This window comes from Sparus aurata, chromosome 22 (genome assembly GCF_900880675.1).
Source record: "Sparus aurata chromosome 22, fSpaAur1.1, whole genome shotgun sequence".
In the NCBI taxonomy this organism is placed as follows: domain Eukaryota; kingdom Metazoa; phylum Chordata; class Actinopteri; order Spariformes; family Sparidae; genus Sparus; species Sparus aurata.
The window spans coordinates 30,409,234-30,429,244 of record NC_044208.1 but is presented as its reverse complement, the minus strand read 5'-3'; the positions used below and the strand labels follow the sequence as shown (position 1 = coordinate 30,429,244).

At 40.9% G+C, this 20,011-nt stretch overlaps 1 protein-coding gene across 1 annotated transcript in view; it reads right to left on the bottom strand.

Moving 5' to 3' along the window:
• Window positions 1-1,388: 1,388 nt before the first annotated feature.
• Window positions 1,389-20,011, bottom strand: part of LOC115573862 (uncharacterized) — a 40,078-nt gene continuing 21,455 nt past the window's right edge. Inside the window, 4 exon segments of the mRNA XM_030404909.1 lie at window positions 1,389-1,906; window positions 2,227-2,273; window positions 3,625-3,798; window positions 4,097-4,270. Of these exon segments, the coding sequence (XP_030260769.1) occupies window positions 1,389-1,906; window positions 2,227-2,273; window positions 3,625-3,798; window positions 4,097-4,270 (913 nt within the window).

Below are 20,011 nucleotides of genomic sequence, written 5' to 3'. Positions count from 1 at the left end.
AAATAAATATTTTTATGACAAATATTGCATTTTGCATTACTGTCTTCCACAAGAGAAAAGTGCATCCAAATGCTGCTCCGTTTCCTTTGGCTCATTTTGTCCAAACGACGACGTCACGACACACGACAGTGTATGCTGTTGTTGGTAACAGAGGTATCGGTAGTTGTTTCCTGCTGATGGTTGTTGCTCCGCCATTACTTTCTCTGAGCTGCTGAGGCCGCTCTTGTAGATATGAGCTTGACCGAGCAGAGCTGAGGAGGAAGGGGGCGGGAACTGTCCGCAGCGCGTGCATGAGCAGTGACTGACAGCTGTAAAGACAGTCCATCAAACACCATCCTGGCTCTGATTGGTTCTTTTTGCCCGGCCGAGGTGGATTCTAGCAATTTGCAGTAGGAGCAGTAGGCGGGACTAAATGAGCCTGTTTTTTTTTTTGTTTTTTTTTTACAGATCACTAGTTTCATGTAATGCTGCCTTTACATAGTGACAGTTTTAGCAAATATGACAAAAAGTCACTTTTATAAGAGTTACCAACTGCACCTTTAAGCCAGCCAGCAGTACATACAGTAATACAAATTCATCCTTCACCTGCTGCAGCAATAATGTTATGAACACATGTTATAACACAACATTATAAGCACATGAAATCAGTCAATGAAGATCTTTCTGTTCTAACTGAAATGTCTCTCTCTGACACATCCCACTAATTCAGTTGGTAGAGTGTGAGACCTATATACAGACATCCTGCAAAGGCCCAGGGTTCAATCCTGGCCTGGGGTATCTTGCTGCATGTTATCACCCTGCCTTCCGTTATTTCCCCAACTCCACCAAGTATCATTACCTTATACATCATCAGCTCATATGTATAAGTTTTCAGCTGACCTGAATTAAACTGTTGTCCTCGGTATATTTCATTTGTCTGTGAGAAACTTGCTCTGCAAACATTCTGTTCTTGTGAATCTTATCAGCTCAAAGCAGGTTCAGTGATTGTGCTCAGTGCCCTCTAATATTGTTCCCTTGCTCTCATTCTGATATTTTTTCGACAAATTTTCAAATGTGCCACTGTTATTTGCTTCTTGGTCAGACTCACCAAATACACTTCTGTTGTATTGAGCTCTGTCCTATCAGCTTAAACAGATTGACTCTAGTATACTCTATTATTCTGTTAAATCTTTCTACTGAATTATACAAAAGACAACATTCTCTACCTTTTACTTGTTCACTTGAAGTTTGACAATAATTAATTTCATTATAACAAAATGAATCCCAAAGTGATAGAGTAGATATAGAAATAATATGAACTGAAGCGGTTTGTGTCTCACAGAGGACACATTTCAGCAGTCGTCTTCAGTCAATACTGTGTTTGTGTTCACAAGAGGACACTCTTCCTCCTACACTGAACACAAAGAGACTAAGGAACCAAAGTCCAAGAACCCAAACCCAGGATAAAGAGGTTGAGTGAATGTGGTGCTGAAGGTGTGGAGGTGGATCAGTGAGTCAGAGGAGACTCTGTAGAAGGACAGAGTGCCAGCAGGACAGTCCACATACACTGCTACTCTACCAGAGGAGGAGGAGGAGAGAGGGAGGACTGTTCTTCTGTTATTGTGCCAGACAAAGTAACCACGATCAGAGCAGTCCAGACTCCAGGACTGATCGTTCCATCCAAACAAACAGTCTTTTCTGATTCCTTTGTAGGTCACTGCTATGTAAACCCATCCTCTCCACTCGACCTCCCAGTAAGAGCGACCAGTCAGACCAGTTCTACACAGCAGCTGAGACCAGTAGTCAAATCTGTCTGGATGATCAGGATATGGCTGCTTCTCTCTCATGTATGTCACCTTCTTGTTGTTGTCACACAGTTTGAGTTTTCTGTTCACTGTGTTTGTGTCGACTGTGAGTTCACAGAAATCTGAAAAAGACACAACACAGCAGCAGATTGTCAGCTAACACAACTGTTGGGTTGTTTATTAATAAGTTGATCATTTCTATTAATTAATAGATTGTTTAAATATTACTAGATAACACTGAAGATGGTACATATGTTGAGCCATCTTTTCTTTTTAGGGTTTGATTAAACAAATATTACAATTATTGATAATATTGATTGTGATAACCACTTCGGCAGTGGCCGCCTGTCATGAGCTACTGCTCTCATATTGTAAACATTACTTCAAAGAGGACTTGACTGTGTGCTGTTGTGTTCTCATGTATCAAACTGAATCCACTCACACTTCTTCAGACCAGGTTTCAGTCTCTGTTCTCCACCATGGTCCAGCCTGGAAGAAGAAACACAGTCAGAGCAGCTTATTAAACTTTATTGATCCCCAGAGGAGAAATTCAGGCATCACCGCAGCACAAGGACAGAAAAGGGTCCAGATAAATATTCAGTACATTTACATGCACATCTTTGTCGGATTACAGCCATAGTTCAACTATGCTACTCAATCAGACAACTGCAATTGTCTGAGTATACATGCCGGTGAGAAAATCGGATTATTGTCCGGAGCATGTCATACCCCGGTACGCTAGGTGGCGCTGTACCCATTTCAACTAGTGGTAAAGAAACACCTCCGGCTGACCTCTTTACGTCACCAGCAACAACAAACTGCCTTGGCATTCCAGAAAGATGGCGTACGAGGAGCGAGACGAAGCTACATCTTTGTACATTTCGTATATGGTGTACATGATAATTACACAAACTAGATGCACAATGGTGCTCTTTCTTGTGGTAATTTCGGAGGAAAGACACCGCTGTCCTTCTACTTCCGGCTCACGGCTCCGGGAAAGAAATCTCGCGCCTGCGCAGAACGCAAAAAGTGTGTGTGAATGGGTGAATGTGGCAAGTATTGTAAAGCACTTTCAGCAGTCAGTAGACTGGAAAAGCGCTATAAAAATGCAAGACCATTTATCATTTACCAGAGAAACGAAAAACAATTAACAGAACATAGAATAAAAAACAATCTATGGAACAGAAACTATGCGAGAAGATTTGAACTCAAAATGCAAAATAACAGGCAGTAAAATAAAGCATACAGTCGCCACAACTAGTGTTGTTGAGACACAGTGTTTTCTGTTGTTTTTTCTACAGTGAAGTTGGCACGCTCAGACAGACTATCTGTCTGTTTGAGTTATAATTCAGTCATGTCTGTATGAAGCAGAACAAACTGAAGTTCCTGTAAACTCGCTGGCTGTTCACAGAGGCAGCTCGTTCATCTACCATTTTGGTGATCGACCTCACATCCCCCAAAGTAATCCATGGAAGGAACAGTTTAAACCTTTTGTCAAATCCTTTTAGGAGAGCATTTTAGTATTTTGTTGCTGCTTAGAGTAATATATTACTGTAACATTTTATGTTTGTAGTGTGTCATCCTGCTCTCTTGCTGTGGGGAAAGCATTGCCTCATCTCTTGTGGTACATGTACAGAAATAACTTCAGTTACATGCGAGTAGCAATGTAATAAAATGTATTATTATATAATAATTAATAATATTATTTTGGATTAAACAGGAACATTTCATAACTTTCCCTCTGAGTGATTTTACATCTAACAGTACTACCTGCTGTCTAACAGTAAGCAGTGTTTCTCAGTTTATAAGTGTAACAGAGAAACAGTGTCAGCTCTTGTACCTGAGAGTTTTCAGTCTCCCTTCTAGATCCTTCAGTCCAGCAGTGAGATCTTTCCCTGAGTCTCCTGGATGATTGTAGCTCAGGTCCAGCTCTCTCAGATGAGAATTTGGGTTGGAGCTCATAGCTGAGGCCAGAGAAGAACAGCCTTCCTCTGTGATCCGACAGCCTGACAGTCTGGAAATAGAAAATGGTTGATACCAGTTTAAGAAGCTGCAGGAAGATGCAACCTGTTCTAGAGAGATGCTGACCAAAACAAAGAATTGTAAATCAACACATTTTAAACTCTGACTGATTCAACTAGTAAAGAGTATTCATAGTTGTGAGGGTGAAGTTTTCACAATGTTATTCTAAAATGTTTCAGACCATTTTGTTAGAAGAAGAATCCTACAGATGTCGTGTCTCTTCTTCAACATCGGCCTGAGTGTTGACAAGATTTAAATGATCAACTGATAACAAACAACTGAATTCTGACCTGAGAGTTTCCAGTTCACAGTGTGGACTCTTCAGTCCTGATGACAGCAGCTTCACTCCTGAATCCTGCAGGTCGTTGTTAGTCAGGTCCAGCTCTCGCAGATTAGAGGACTGGGAGCTGAGAACTGAAGACAGAGCTTCACAGCTTCTCTTTGACAGATTACAGCCACTCAACCTGAAGAAGAATCAGATAAACAAAGGTACCATTTTTTACCTGACAACTTTAACTTTTAAGGTTTTAAGTGATGACTTCGTAATATTTATCCTTCATTCCACTTACAGAGCTTTGTTGGAGGCTTTGACCACTGGCAGCAGCCTCAGAAGAGCCTCCTCTGAAGCAGAGTATTTCTTCAGGTCAAACATGTTCAGATCATTTTCTGATGACAGTAAGATAAAGACCAGAGCTGACCACTGTGCAGGAGACAGTTTATCCGTAGAGAGACTTCCTGAACTCAGGTATTGTTGGATCTCCTCCACTAGAGAACCGTCATTCAGTTCATTCAGACAGTGGAACAGATTGATGCTTCTCTCTGGAGACAGATTCTCATTGATCTTCTTCTTGATGTACTGGACTGTCTCCTGATTGGTCTCTGAGCTAACAACTGCCTCTGTCAGCAGACGTCTTAGGAGATTGTGATTGGTCTCCAGTGAAAGACCCAGAAGGAAACGGAGGAACAAGTCCAGGTGTCCATTTGGACTCTGTAAGGCTTTTTTCACAGCACTCTGGTGGACATGTGACAGTTTAGAGTTATCTCCAAACACTACAGACCACAGGTAGGCCAAAGTTCTAGCCCACCACCATCTTGCATCTGCCAGCAGATTGACTCCAGAGTTGATGAACGTCAGATGGACATGAAGTGCAGCCAGAAACTCCTGAACACTCAGATGGACGAAGCAGAACACCTTGACCTGGAACAGTCCACTCTCTTTAAAGGTCTCTGTGAACACTCCTGAATACACTGAGGCTGCTCTGCTATCGATGCCACACTCTGTCAGGTCTGATTCATAGAAGATCAGGTTTCCTTTCTGAAGCTGCTCAAAAGCCAGTTTTCCCAGAGACTGAATCATCTCTCCGTCTGAAGTCCAGTGTGGATCTGTCTCAGCTCCTCCATGATACTTGACATCCTTCACTTTGGACTGAACCACCAGGAAGTGGATGTACATCTCAGTCAGGGTCTTGGGCAGCTCTCCTCCCTCTCTGGTTTTAAACATGTCCTCCAGAACTGTAGCAGTAATCCAGCAGAAGACTGGGATGTGGCACATGATGAAGAGGCTCCGTGATGTCTTGATGTGGGAGATGATTCTGCTGGCCTCCTCCTTATCTTTGAATCTCTTCCTGAAGTACTCCTCCTTCTGTGGGTCAGTGAACCCTCTGACCTCTGTCACCATGGCAACACAGTCACGGGGGATCTGATTGGCTGCTGCAGGTCGTGTGGTTATCCAGAGGCGAGCAGAGGGAAGTAGTTTCCCCCTGATGAGGTTTGTCAGCAGCACATCCACTGAGGTGGACTCTGTAACATCAGTCAGGATCTTAGTCTTGTGGAAGTCCAGAGGAAGTCGACACTCATCCAGACCGTCAAAGATGAACACAACCTGGAACTCTTCAAACCTGCAGATTCCTGCTTCTTTGGTTTCAGTGAAGAAGTGATGAACAAGTTCCACCAAGCTGAACTTTTCCTCTTTCAGCATATTCAGCTCTCTGAAAGTGAATGGAAATGTGAACTGTATGTCCTGGTTGGCTTTGTCTTCAGCCCAGTCCAGAATGAACTTTTTTGTTAAGACTGTTTTCCCGATGCCAGCCACTCCCTTCGTTATCACTATTCTGACTGGTTCATCTCCTTGAGTTGAGGCTTTAAAGATGTCCTCACATCTGATTGTTGTTTCCAGTGTTGGTGGTTTCCAGGTTGCAGTTTCAATCTGTCTGACCTCATGTTCCATGTTGACCTCTCCTGTTTCTTCCATCATGATATAGATCTCAGTGTAGATCTCATGTAGAGATTTCGAACTTTTTCCTTTTGTGGTTTTCTCGAACACACATTGACACTTTAGGTTTCTTTTGAGTTCGAGCTGGCACTCAGCGAGAATCTCTGAATTAAGAAAAATTAGATGACACAACTGAGATAAACGCCACAGTAAATGTGATCTTGAGGTTATTCAAAGGAAATACTCTTTCACAGAATGAAGGGCTGTAGAATTGATGTGTTGTTGTGTAGTCTGCTGTCAGCACACCATTTCCTGAACTCCTAATGCCCACACACTTTACCCTGACATCCATATTTGTAAAACGTCTTGTTCACCAGAGTTTCACTTTCAGTTTTGGGTTTATGAAGAAGCCCTAGTCTCCCTAATCCAAATGAGGTGTTTCTTTTTCTAGGTTGTTGCTCTTTAAGGGTTCTTAAAACATTATTGGTCTGACACTTAACCTGAGAAACCTCCTCATGACTTGGGTAACCCTATCAGGAGCTATTGGCCCATAAAAAAGATATGATGGATGATTGCAAAATATGCAACTTATTACTTTGTCACAATTGACGCAACTACACAGGATTCAGAGTAAATGTGGTGCTGAAACCCCTCCGCCATATTCAAAGGGGTTTACTTTGATATGAGGAAGGCAAAGTCAATATCTGTTGTATGTGTTAAGATTTTAATGTTAAGTAGTTTACCATAGTTTGTTATGTGCTGTAAGGCTGCATAATATACAAATTCTTACTTTCCATTTTTAATGACCTACCTGTAGGTTCTGAGATGGTGTTTGATAATTTCTCCAACAGATCATTCTGATTAATCGCCCCCAAAACCATTCTGGTCACTTTGATGGTGTTTATACAGTAGGTCTGCACCATCTGATCCACTGTGTCCTCTCTGTTTGCTTTGTCCAGTCGACATTTTGGGATTGCTGGGAAGCCCTCCAGGGCCCCCTGAAGGTGCCACTTGAATTTTTGAAAGTCCTCATCTCCCAAATTCTCTAAAGTTGTGAATATGATCTTTTTAGGTGTCGCCATCTGCCCTCCCTGTAAAGATACAAATGATAGATTGTTATAAGATACAACCTTCCTTGTGGTTTAAACCTTTGCTTTTCTTTTTTAGTCCATAACACTACATACCTCAGGTGAAGTTATTAAATCACTGAACTGCACCAAATCTTCCTCAGTCTTCTGCATTGTGGTCCTTCCTCTGCACTGTAGCTACCCTGCTTGCACTGATCATGTCAGTACAATCTGGCCAGTCATGGACCCAGCAGAAAGACTTTCTGAGGATAAACTGTATGATTTGTCTTGTCTCCTGTGCATCTATTGTTGTTAGATGACTACAAAGAAGGAGCTCTTGACTATGGACTGCAACCAAGTGTCCTAAGGCAATCAGCTAAGTCTTGGCTGAAGAATACCTTTCCGAGCTAACGAAAATCCTTAACATCCAGAGTTTCCCAGCTACCCTGTACCCTGCTTACTAGCATCCAGCTGTCCAGCTGGACTGTCTTGAGCCAGCTAGTGCCCCTCCAGCCTGTTCTAATCCTGCAGTTTCTGTTTGTTGTGAGCTGGCTTCCTCAACTTGACAGCTGACTTCAGGAAGTCCCATGCTGCCAACCACCTTCTTCTCATCAAATGTTCTGCGTGGAACAAGTCAGGTGCACCAGGTTTCTTGGTATATGTATCTATGATGACCTCAGCTTGTCATATCACTGTGCATCCCTTACCAAGAAGGTGCGACCGAGTCTTCACTGTCTTTACTGCCAGAAGAGAACTAGCCTCCCTGCACTTGTAATCATGATACCAGCAGGTTCAATATATCCCAACGAATATGACCAATGAATAGTCGTTTTTATACTGGGCAATAAGCAGCCAATTGGCTGCCCTTTTTGCGGTCAGGTCCGCGGATTTAGAAGAAATTGGCAATCTGTTTTGGTCCGCCAATTTGACGCCTCTGAGGGTACACTTATTTCCGCCTCGCCTGCTATCTAAATCCGAGACGTCAATGTGCCGGCCTCTGCGTGAGGTGGGCGGAGGTGTCAATGACCTGCGTTGTTGTGCGACCCACAGCCGGGGAGTTTTAAAACCAGGAAAAAGCTGATCACAGCAGTCAGTCCATCACTTACTTAAAGTAAATGCGCCAATTTCTCCAAAAAAAGAAGAGAAAATCACAGCAATGTGTGACGCTGCAGAGTCGACTGTAGAGCTTAGATCGGGCCCAAAAAATCAAGCCCGACCGACTCGAGCCCGGCCCGGCCCGACACATTAACTGTAATTATAAGCCTGGGCCAGATTTAAACATGACATTTTTTTAATAGGTGGGCTGTTATAACTGACTTTCGCCGGTAATGTGTTACTCTAATCTGACTACTTTTTTCAGTCACGCGTTAATATTTCCAAACCAGTAATCGGATTGAAGTTACTTATTCAAGTCACTGTGCGTTACTATTATTTTTGTCATTTTTAAAAAGAAACAAAAACAAAACAAAACAAAATTAATTAGTTAATTTTGCACGATATCATGTAAATATGTATATATGTCTATTTATTTCTTCCATTTTTAATTGTATTGCTTATTTTTGCTATTGTTTCTGTCCTTGTAATAAGTTTCTGTTTTTGTAATATTCTGTCGCTGCTGTGACAAACAAATTTCCCCGTCTGCGGGAGATTAAAGGATTTCTGATTCTGATTCTGATTTTCCTTAGAAAAAATATATATTTTGCTTTCTTTTTGCGTCTCGGGGAGTGATGTCACGTGCGCGAGAAGTCACGTTTTCAGCATGAGGACACTCACTCACGTGTAACACCACGCAGCGACACAAGCAGCATGGAGGGAGGAGAGAGATGCGCATATTCTAGCTGGAAATACAGTCATTACTTTGAGTTATTAAAACACACACACACACACACACAAATGCTTGATCAAGGGCCTGGCCCGACCCAGCCCGAGGATAGTGATATCCGCGGTCCGGGTCGGGCAGATATTTCCCGGGTCAGAGATATTTACTGGGTCAGGGTTGGGCTCGGGCAGAAAATCGTCGACTGTGAATGTAAATAGGCTACGGATTGAACTACAATGGATAAACCTGCAAAAAAGAAGAGACTGTGCCCTCCTGTAGGTCCCTGCCCTCGAGTGGAAGGCATGACCACCCTCATAGAAAGACCACATGAGAAACATGGAAGCGTCATACTTGGAAAAAATGGGACAATCATCGAATCAATATCAAAGAGCGATGAAAACAACATTGAGATCCTAACTGCTGAGCTCAGAGGAATTACCATCACCTCCGTCTACAAACCTCCTCCCACACCTTTCCTGATGTCAGAAACACCATTATCTGGGAAACCAAGGATAGTGATTGAAGACTTCAACAGCCACTGTTCACAATGGGGATATGTCAGAAACAATGCTGATGGAGATGCAGTGGAAGCATGGGCCAAAACCAACCAGCTCTACCTGATCCATGATCCCAAACAACCAAAGTCCTTTAATAGCAGGCAATGGAAAGCCAGCTACAACCCTGATATCGTGTTTGTCAGCCATAGCATCCCTGGATTGAGCAAGAAGCTGGTACTGGAGCCACTGCCAAAAACCCAACACCGCCCCATTGGTCTTACAGTCAATGCTGCAGTTACCCCAACCACAGTTCCTTTCCGGAGAAGATTCAACTTTGGAAAAGAGAATTGGCCTTGCTTCCAAGAAGATCTTAAACAGAAGATGAAATGAAATATTCACCAAGCTAGTGCACCAGGCAGCCCGGAAGAACATCCCAAGAGGCTGCTGCACTCAATATATCCCCGGCCTTGAGGCTCCAAGCAGCGAACTCTATGAGCAATACCAACAGCTCTACGAATCTGATCCCTTTGCTGAAACTACCATTGAAATAGCTGAGAGACTCATTATCTCCCTATCAGAATGCCGCCAGTGGAAATGGCAAACTCTACTGGAGACAACTGATATGGCAAAAAACAGCAAAAAGGCATGGAGCCTCATCCAAAAAATCAGCAATGACCCATCAACACCAACACAGCAACAGTATAACACCACCGCCAACCAAGTTGCTCATCAGTTGCTGCTCAACGGGAAATCCACCACCAAACAGCCAAGGCCAAAAGTAGATCGACTTCAGCGCTCCCAAAACACCGGACTGACTGAGCCGTTCTCCCCCAAAGAGCTCAATATCAGCATCAAAGCCCTTAAGACTGGCAAAGCCATCGACTTTGACAATATTTTCACAGAGGAGATCAAGCACTTTGGACCTCTGACACGGAAGTGGGTCCTTGAGCTGATGAACAACTGCATGCTCACAAGAAACATCCCAAAGAGCTGGAGGAAAACCAGAATAATCGCTCTTCTAAAACCTGGCAAAGATCCAGCATATGCAAAGAGCTTCCGCCCAATCTCTCTGCTATGCCACCCATACAAGCTGTTTGAGCGCCTGATCCTAAACAGATTTGCCCCAGTTGTTGAACCAGCCACCATCCCTCAACAAGCTGGATTCCGACCTGACAAATCTACAACAATTCAACTTCTGAATCTCACACAGCACATTGAAGACGGGTTCCCTTTGTCGAATTTGTCTGCCTCGTATGACAATGTGAACCATCGCCTCCTCCTGAAAAAGATCTTGGAGACTACCAAAGACCTGGAATTCACAGACCTCATCAGAGCCCTCCTGAAAGATAGGCACTTCTACATTGTCCTTAACAACAAGGAAAGTCGCTGGCGACGACAACGGAATGACTTGCCTCAAGGTAGTGTGCTGGCTCCACTACTATATAACATCTACACCAATGACCAGCCAATGGACCAGAACACTGAGCGGTTCATCTACACTGATGACCTCTGTGTAACATCCCAAGAGAGTACGTTTGAAGCTGTAGAAGCAAAAGTCACCTCAGCCCTAGATGAGCTACACCTCTACTACAAGTGCAACCACCTACACGCAAACCCTGCAAAGACCCAAGCCTGCTCGTAACAGACCCCTTAACATCACATGGTCTGGAACACCTCTTGAGCACTGCACCAACCCTGTCTACCTTGGTGTAACACTGGATCGCACTCTCTCCTATAAAGAACACGTCAAAAACACCAAATTGAAGCTTAACTCTGGAAATAACATCCTCCAGAAGCTGACCAACTCCAAACAGCACTGAATAACACCCGTCGCTCAATCATTGGCTGCTTGAAGCCCACCAACATAAACAACTTGCACCTCCTCGCTGGCATTGCCCTTGCTGATGTGAGACGGGGAGTCGCCAGCCGAGTAGAGATGACCAAGGCCAGTGATGAACGCCACCTCCTCTATGGACATGTACCTCCAGCCCAACGGCTGAAGTCCAGGAGAAGCTTTCTAAGCCATGTCCAGCCCCTAACAACATCACAGGCTTGAGGACGACCCCCCTCCTACTGATATCGGTATCCCTCCCTCTGAAGCACTCCCTCCGGGCTCAGAAGCACCATGGGTCCAGTGGAAGATGCTCAACCGCCTGAGAACAGGAACAGGGCGATGGAAAGCTGCCATGGCTAGATGGGGCTATGAAGCTGGCCAAACAACCTGTGAATGTGGAGAAGAGGACCATACAATGCAGCACTGCCTTGTCTGTCCCCTACTACCCAACCAGTGCAGCTCAAAGGATCTCGCAGTGTTCAATAAAAATGCAAAGGACTGTGTAAAGAAATGGGAAACTGTCATATAACCAACCAGCTTCAAAGACATGAAAAGAAGAAGAATTTTGTTTCATTTCACAGCACCCGTGAAATATATAAATGTATCAATACATGTATCCATGTAAGGCTTATGAGTCACCACATATAATTTCAAACTGCATTCATATGATAATAATAATAAACTTTATTTCTATAGCACTTAAAAACTTAAAAACAAGGTTTACAAAGTGCTTTGACAGACAAAGCAAGAATACAATTTACAATTACAAAGGGCGAATAAAATCGCTTGCATGAAATGGTTGAAATGACAGAGGTAATGATTCAAAATTGGTAAAGTGGGTGAGATAAAACAGATGAAAATAAATAAAGTAGGCGAAAAAACAAATTAAATAAAAGAAATTACACAAAAAGAAACTCAAGGACAGTTGGAGTAAAAATAAACATACAAGGACCACATCACATAAAGGCAAGTCTATAAAAGTGGGTTTTAAGAAGTGATTTAAAAGAAATTACGGATCCTGCAAGCCTTATTTCCTCAGGCAGGATGCTCCAAAGTCGAGGGGCCCTGATGGCGAAGAATTTGGAACGGTTAGGAGGGCCCCGCATGAGGATGTAAGGCTGCAAGTTGGCTCATAGGGAATTAAAATATCTGTAATATAGCTTGGAGCCAGACCTGAGCGTGCTTTAAAAGTGATCAGCAAAATCTTAAAATCAATTCTAAAACAGACAGGGAGCCAATGGAGGGAAGCCAACACTGGAGTGATGTGATGACATCTGTTAAAACCTGTCAGAAACCGAGCTGCTGAATTCTGAACCAGTTGGAGGCGAGAGAGAGATTTTTGATTAATGCCGGAGAGAAGAGAGTTGCAGGAATCTAGTTTGGAAAAGATTAATGCGTGAATTACTTTTTCCAGATTGGGGGGTGTGAGCATATGTTTTATTCTGGAAATGGAGCTTAGTTGATAGAAGCAGGACTGGACCAGTTTATTGATATAAGGGATAAAAGTCAGCTCTGTGTCAAAGAGTACACCAAGGTTTCTTGCAGTGGGTTTTATGTTGACGGAGAGGGGACCAAGGGCTTGCTGGTAATGACTAATATTGTTAGGGGGGGTGAACAACATGATTTCTGTTTTGGTGTTGTTAAGCTGTAAGACATTTTGGGCCGTCCAACTGTTAATATCTTTAAGACGGTCTGAGATAGCAGCGAGGCTTCCAGGGTCACCGGGCCTCAGCGGACGGTATATTTGTGTGTCGTCTGCATAGCAATGGAACGATACATTATGATGTTTAAGAATGTGGCCAAGTGGGAGCATATAAATAGAAAATAAAATCGGGCTTAAAATAGAACCTTACGGTACACCACAGGTAATTGGAGTTGTGGTTGAGGAATAATTACCTGTGGTGACCAAGACGGTTCTGTCTAAAAGGTAAGAATAAAACCAACTAACAGCAGTATCCTTGATGCCGACCCAGGTTTTCAGGTGGTCTAATAAAATGGCATGATCAACAGTGTCGAATGCTGCGCTTAAATCTAAAAGGATTAAAATTGCGCTATCTCCCCGATCTGCTGCTAGAAGAAGGTGGTTGGTTACTTTGAGGAGGGCAGTTTCTGCTGTGTAAAGCTCTAAAACCTGACTGGAACTTCTCAAAAATGTTGTTGTGAGACAAGAAGGCTAAAAGTTGCGTAGAAACTACTTTCTCTAAAACCTTGGATAAAAGCGGAAGCTTGGAGATTGGCCTAAAATTATTAAGAACAGAAGGGTCGAGGTTTGGTGTCTTTAAAAGAGGTTGGACCACAGCATGTTTAAAAGAGTGTGGGAAAGTGCCACTTTTTAGGGAGCTGTTAATAATCATTAAAATACTGGGTCCAACAGTGTTGATAACCTCTTTAATATGTGTTTTTCATGCATTTCTTAATATGTGGTATTCTGTAAATTCATCAGCCTGAGCTGCATGCTGGCAACTCAAGCATGTTTAGAGAAAATAACTTTATTGTTGTTGTTGTCATGTCTTTGTCTTAATTTACTTAAATTACATTTAATTTATTTCCACTAAATTTATATGTGTTAATGGGACTAGACAGAGCACTTGATTTTGAAACTTGTTTGAGAGAAGGGGGCTCCTGTAACCTGTTGCAGTTTGAGAAAATGTTGGATTATTTAATTTTACAGCTCTTAAAAAGACAGAATCACCCAAAATCAGAATCAGCAGGTCAGACTTTTATAAAAAGTAGGAAATCAGAATTATCCATGAAAATTGTCATCGTTGCATCTCTACATACTGTGTATATATATATATATATATATATATATATATATATATACATATATACATGTATATATATATATATATATATATATATATATATATATATATATATATGTATATATATATATATATATATATATATATATATATATATATATATATATACACATATATATATATATATATATATATATATATATATATATATATACTGTATATTTGTAAATTGGTTGGTTTCACCACTAGGTGGAGACATATTGAACTATGCATTTCATTGCACTGATTTCTTGTTTCTCTCTGCATATGAATTCTGTTTCTTTATGATCATTGAATTTGTCGTAGTGCTAATGAACAATATCTTAAAAATGTTGTTTTGTATCAGCATTTTTTGCTTCAGTGTGTACTAATGACATATTGTTGGAAAGCTTAGATTTGTGTAATTCTACTCAGGCAAACATTTTCAAGATAAAACCACTTCAGGCAGGTAGAGTCGTGAGGACGAGCAAACATTAAAAAGGTTTTGACAATTTATCTTAGATACATCTGGCTGTTTCAAAGGTGCATCTCACTTCTACAAAAACTGTTGAGTCTTATTCCCAAACATCGAGTAGATCCATGTCAGTCAAATAATTAATTAGAAACACAGTTATCCATGAATTAAGAATGACAAATACAGATTAACTGCCATCACGTATGTTTTCATCAGTCCAACACTCAGCACACAGTTTAGTCGGCTGACTCAACAGAACTCTGGTATTAAAGGCTCATGTGTTGATAAGCTGTGAGAAGCTGTTTTCATATATAGTTCTAAATCTATAGCTGAGTTTAACTTCCTCATTCTGATTATTGATGAACATTCTGTTGGTTGGTTTACGTGATGACTGACATGAGAACAGAAACCACAGTAACCACCTGACATTTGCAGCTAAACATAAAAAACAAAACACCTCAGTCAAGTTGATCTACTAACTTTCTGACCAGTCGACACTCGCTGTGTTTTTACTGATCCTATCTCAGATTATGGTCAAATTGCTGTTGATTCTACCTGTCAAGCACTAAAAGTGATTTAAGAGAATAATCCTCAAATCATTGTCATTCAAAACTCAGGTAACCTCCAGAATAGTTATACCAGCAACAAAAACATATTTACAACACAAATAAAAGTGATATTGATGATCAAACATGTGCAGATTTGTCTGCAAGGATTCTCACCTGCTGAACTCACCTCAAGTCAATTTACAGACACTTTGCAGCTTCACGTTGGACGAAACACTGGGAGAGAAGAAGCTGCTTGTTTCTATCTCGTCAGTCCTGGTGTCTGTGTCCATCTGATCTGAAGACGCCGTCACACCCTCATAACTTCAGTGTCCGAGTCTAAAGACACATCAGTGTGACGTCAGAACCAGTCGGTATCAGAGAAATCACTCATCAGATGGTGTAGTTCTAGTATCTGTCCACTAGATGGTGCAAACTAACCATCTAATGAGCCAAAGATCAGCTCAGATCAGAAACATGTAAAGGAGGAGCAGCAGTTTGATCTCATGTAGTAGAGCTGATGAGACACAATGTGAAGTTTATATGTTGTTATCTATGAATTCACTATTTTGAATGAAGAAATGTTCTGATGGACCGTCTGAGGGTTGTCCAGCTCATTTGCCTGACAGCAGAACCACAGCGAGATGATGTACAGAATAATTCAGTTTAGTTCAGTGTAATCATGACAGTTATTGTTGCAAAGCTTAGATTTCTGTGATTCTACTCATGCAAACATTTTCAAGATAAATCCACTTCAGGCAGGCAGAGTCATGAGGACGAGCAAACATTAACAAAGTTGTGACAATTTATCTTTGAAACATCTGGCTGTTTCAGAAGTGCATCACACTTCTATAAACCGGTGTGTCTTATTCCCAAACATCGAGTAGATCCATGTCAGTCAAATAATTAATTAGAAACACAGTTATCCATGAATTAAGAATGACAAATACAGATTAACTGCCATCACGTATGTTTTCATCAGTCCAACACTCAGCACACAGTTTAGTCGGCTGACTCCACAGAACTCTGGTATTAAAGGCTCATGTGTTGATAAGCTGTGAGAAGCTGTTTCCATATATAGTTATAAATCTATAGCTGAGTTTAACTTCCTCATTCTGATTGTAGATGAACATCCTGTTGGTTGGTTTACGTGATGACTGACATGAGAACAGAAACCACAGTAACCATGTGTCATCTGACTGTTGAAGAGTTGAGACATGAACTGTGTAAGCTTCATAAACAGTGTGAATTTGATCTCAACGGGACTTAGCCAGATAATGTAGTTCTAGTATCCGGCCAATAGATGGTGCCAACTAACCATCTAATGAGCCAAAGATCAGCTGAGTTCAGAAACATGTAATGGAGGAGCAGCAGTTTGATCTCATGTAGTCGAGCTGATGAGAGACAATCAGTGTACCCATGACATATATTGTTGGAAAGCTTATAGTTGTGTGATTCTACTCATGCAAACATTTTCAAGATAAAACCACTTAAGGCAGGTAGAGTCATGAGGACGAGCAAACATTAACAACGTTTTGACAATTTACCAGTGAAACATCTGGCTGTTTCAAAGGTGAATCAAACTTCTACGAAAAATTGTTGTGTCTTATTCCCAAACATCGAGTAGATCCATGTCAGTCAAATAATTGATTAGAAACACAGTTATCCATGAATTAAGAATGACAAATACAGATTAACTGCCATCACGTATGTTTTCATCAGTCCAACACTCAGCACACAGTTTAGTCGGTTGACTCAACAGAACTCTGGTATTAAAGGCTCATGTGTTGATAAGCTGTTTTCATATATAGTTATAAATCTATAGCTGAGTTTAACTTTCTCATTCTGATTGTAGATGAACATCCTGTTGGTTGGTTTATGTGATGACTGACATGAGAACAGAAACCACAGTAACCACCTGACATCTGACTGTTGAAGAGTTGAGACATGAGCTGTGTAAGCTTCATAAACAGTGTGAATTTGATATCAACGGGACTTAGCCAATCAAATACAGGTTGTTGTTGTTTTGATCAAATTGCTGTTGATTCTACCTGTCAAGCACTAAAAGTGATTTAAGAGAATAATCCTCAAATCATTGTCATTCAAAACTCAGCTAACCTCCAGAATATTTATACCAGCAACAAAAACATATTTACAACACAAATAAAAGTGATATTGATGATCAAACATGTGCAGATTTGTCTGCAAGGATTCTCACCTGCTGAACTCACCTCAAGTCAACTTACAGACACTTTGCAGCTTCACGTTGGACGAAACACTGGGAGAGAAGAAGCTGCTTGTTTCTATCTCGTCAGTCCTGGTGTCTGTGTCCATCTGATCTGAAGACGCCGTCACACCCTCATAACTTCAGTGTCCGAGTCTAAAGACACATCAGTGTGACGTCAGAACCAGTCGGTATCAGAGAAATCACACATCGGATAGTGTAGTTCTAGTATCTGTCCACTAGATGGTGCTAACTAACCATCTAATGAGCCAAAGATCAGCTCAGATCAGAAACATGTAAAGGAGGAGCAGCAGTTTGATCTCATGTAGTAGAGCTGATGAGACACAATGTGAAGTTTATATGTTGTTATCTATGAATTCACTATTTTGGATGAAGAAATGTTCTGATGGACCGTCTGAGGGTTGTCCAGCTCATTTGCCTGACAGCAGAACCACAGCGAGATGATGTACAGAATAATTCAGTTTAGTTCAGTGTAATCATGACAGTTATTGTTGAAAAGCTTAGATTTCTGTGATTCTACTCATGCAAACATTTTCAAGATAAATCCACTTCAGGCAGGCAGAGTCATGAGGACGAGCAAACATTAACAAAGTTGTGACAATTTATCTTTGAAGTGTCTGGCTGTTCAGAAGTGCATCACACTTCTATAAAAACTGTCTTGTCTTATTCCCAAACATCGAGTAGATCCATGTCAGTCAAATAATTAATTAGAAACACAGTTATCCATGAATTAAGAATGACAAATACAGATTAACTGCCATCACGTATGTTTTCATCAGTCCAACACTCAGCACACAGTTTAGTCGGCTGACTCAACAGAACTCTGGTATTAAAGGCTCATGTGTTGATAAGCTGTGATAAGATGTGTCCATATATAGTTATAGACTGTTGAAGAGTTGAGACATGAGCTGTGTAAGCTTCATAAACAGTGTGAATTTAATCTCAACGGGATTTAGCCAGATAATGTAGTTCTAGTATCCGGCCAATAGATGGTGCCAACTAACCATCTAATGAGCCAAAGAACAGCTGAGTTCAGAAACATGTAATGGAGGAGCAGCAGTTTGATCTCATGTAGTCGAGCTGATGAGAGACAATCAGTGTACCCATGACATATATTGTTGGAAAGCTTATAGTTGTGTGATTCTACTCATGCAAATCTTTTCAAGATAAATCCACTTCAGGCAGGTAGAGTCATGAGGACGAGCAAACATTAACAACGTTTTGACAATTTATCAGTGAAACATCTGGCTGTTTCAAAGGTGAATCAAACTTCTACAAAAACTGTTGTGTCTTATTCCAAAACATCGAGTAGATCCATGTCAGTCAAATAATTAATTCAAAACACAGTAAATCCATGAATAAAATACAGATCGTAGCAGACATTTTGACTTGTCAAAGTACAGGTGAAATTTATAACATCAATGTAGGCTGCATTCTATTGATGTAGGCCCCAACCCATGTATTTATACAGTTATTAATTGTTTACGTAGTGCTGTCTTACTATGGGCGGTCCCTGGGTACTCTTATCAATGGCTGACCATGCAAACCTTGCGAGCAGGAGGGACATTTCTAGCTTTTAAACTTATTTGTGAATGATAAATACATGGCACTGCTTACTAAAAATTAAAAAATGTACGACATGTTTTTAATTTAAAACACACCTTAATAAAATTAAATTTTCTTAATTAAATGAAATTACCTCAATGTAAATTTGACACAAACACAGTACTTTAAATACTAGTACTTAATTTAGTTAAATGAAGAAAGTAAAACACAAAACAGACTTTAAAGTGATTGATGCATCATTTAGTTAATCAAATTTCAAACCTGGCATTTTATAATTCAAATGGGTTTTTAAAGGCCTAAATGTGGAAATTGTGCAAGTTTATACAGTTTCACTATTTTTGCCCTTTGTGTCAGCTGTCTCTCCACCTAAGTACTTGTTTTTGATGATCATACACGTGTACAGAGCCGGCCCTGGGCATAGGCAGTATAGGCAAATGCGAGGGGCGCCGTCATTCGCGGGGGGCGCAAAAAATTAATTAAAGAATCTACATTTTTTATCAGTGCCATTACTACAATTATTTTGAAATATTACATAAGCCCACAGCAATATAACGTCATGGCAAGGACTATTAAATAACGCAGAGGCTTTTTTTCTGGGTTCCTGGCTCATTGCACTGTACCTGTCCTCTGTGAGGGGGGCGGGTCGAGAGGCGAGCTAGTTGTAAGCCTTTGGTTTATTGTCTCACAGTTTATGTTTGTTAAAGTTTACATCAGTGTTAAAGTGCAATTAAAGTGTATTACTGTTAAGACTCCACACCTCAGCTTTCACATATCATTCAGGTGAAATATATACACTGTACTTGCACTCTGGTTAGACTGAATTGCTTTTCAATGACAATAAAGTTGAATGAATCTCACCACATTTTCATTATTAGTCTATATTAGTCTTGTGTATTAGAGTTAGTTCACAGAGGACCAGTTCAAATAAAAAAAGTGTCAACATGACTTTTGTAACAGAGTCTTAGTCAATGCTGAAAAAATCAAAAGAAGCTGGCTGATGTACTCAAACAGAAATGATAGCTTGCACTGCTTCTGCTGCTAAATGTTTTCTCCAAAAGAATACAGACTTAATAAGGAAGGACTAAAGGACTGGAACAATGCAAGCCACTTGCTGAAGGTCAGTTTTATAGATGTTTTCATCTAACTTTGTTGGCACCATTGT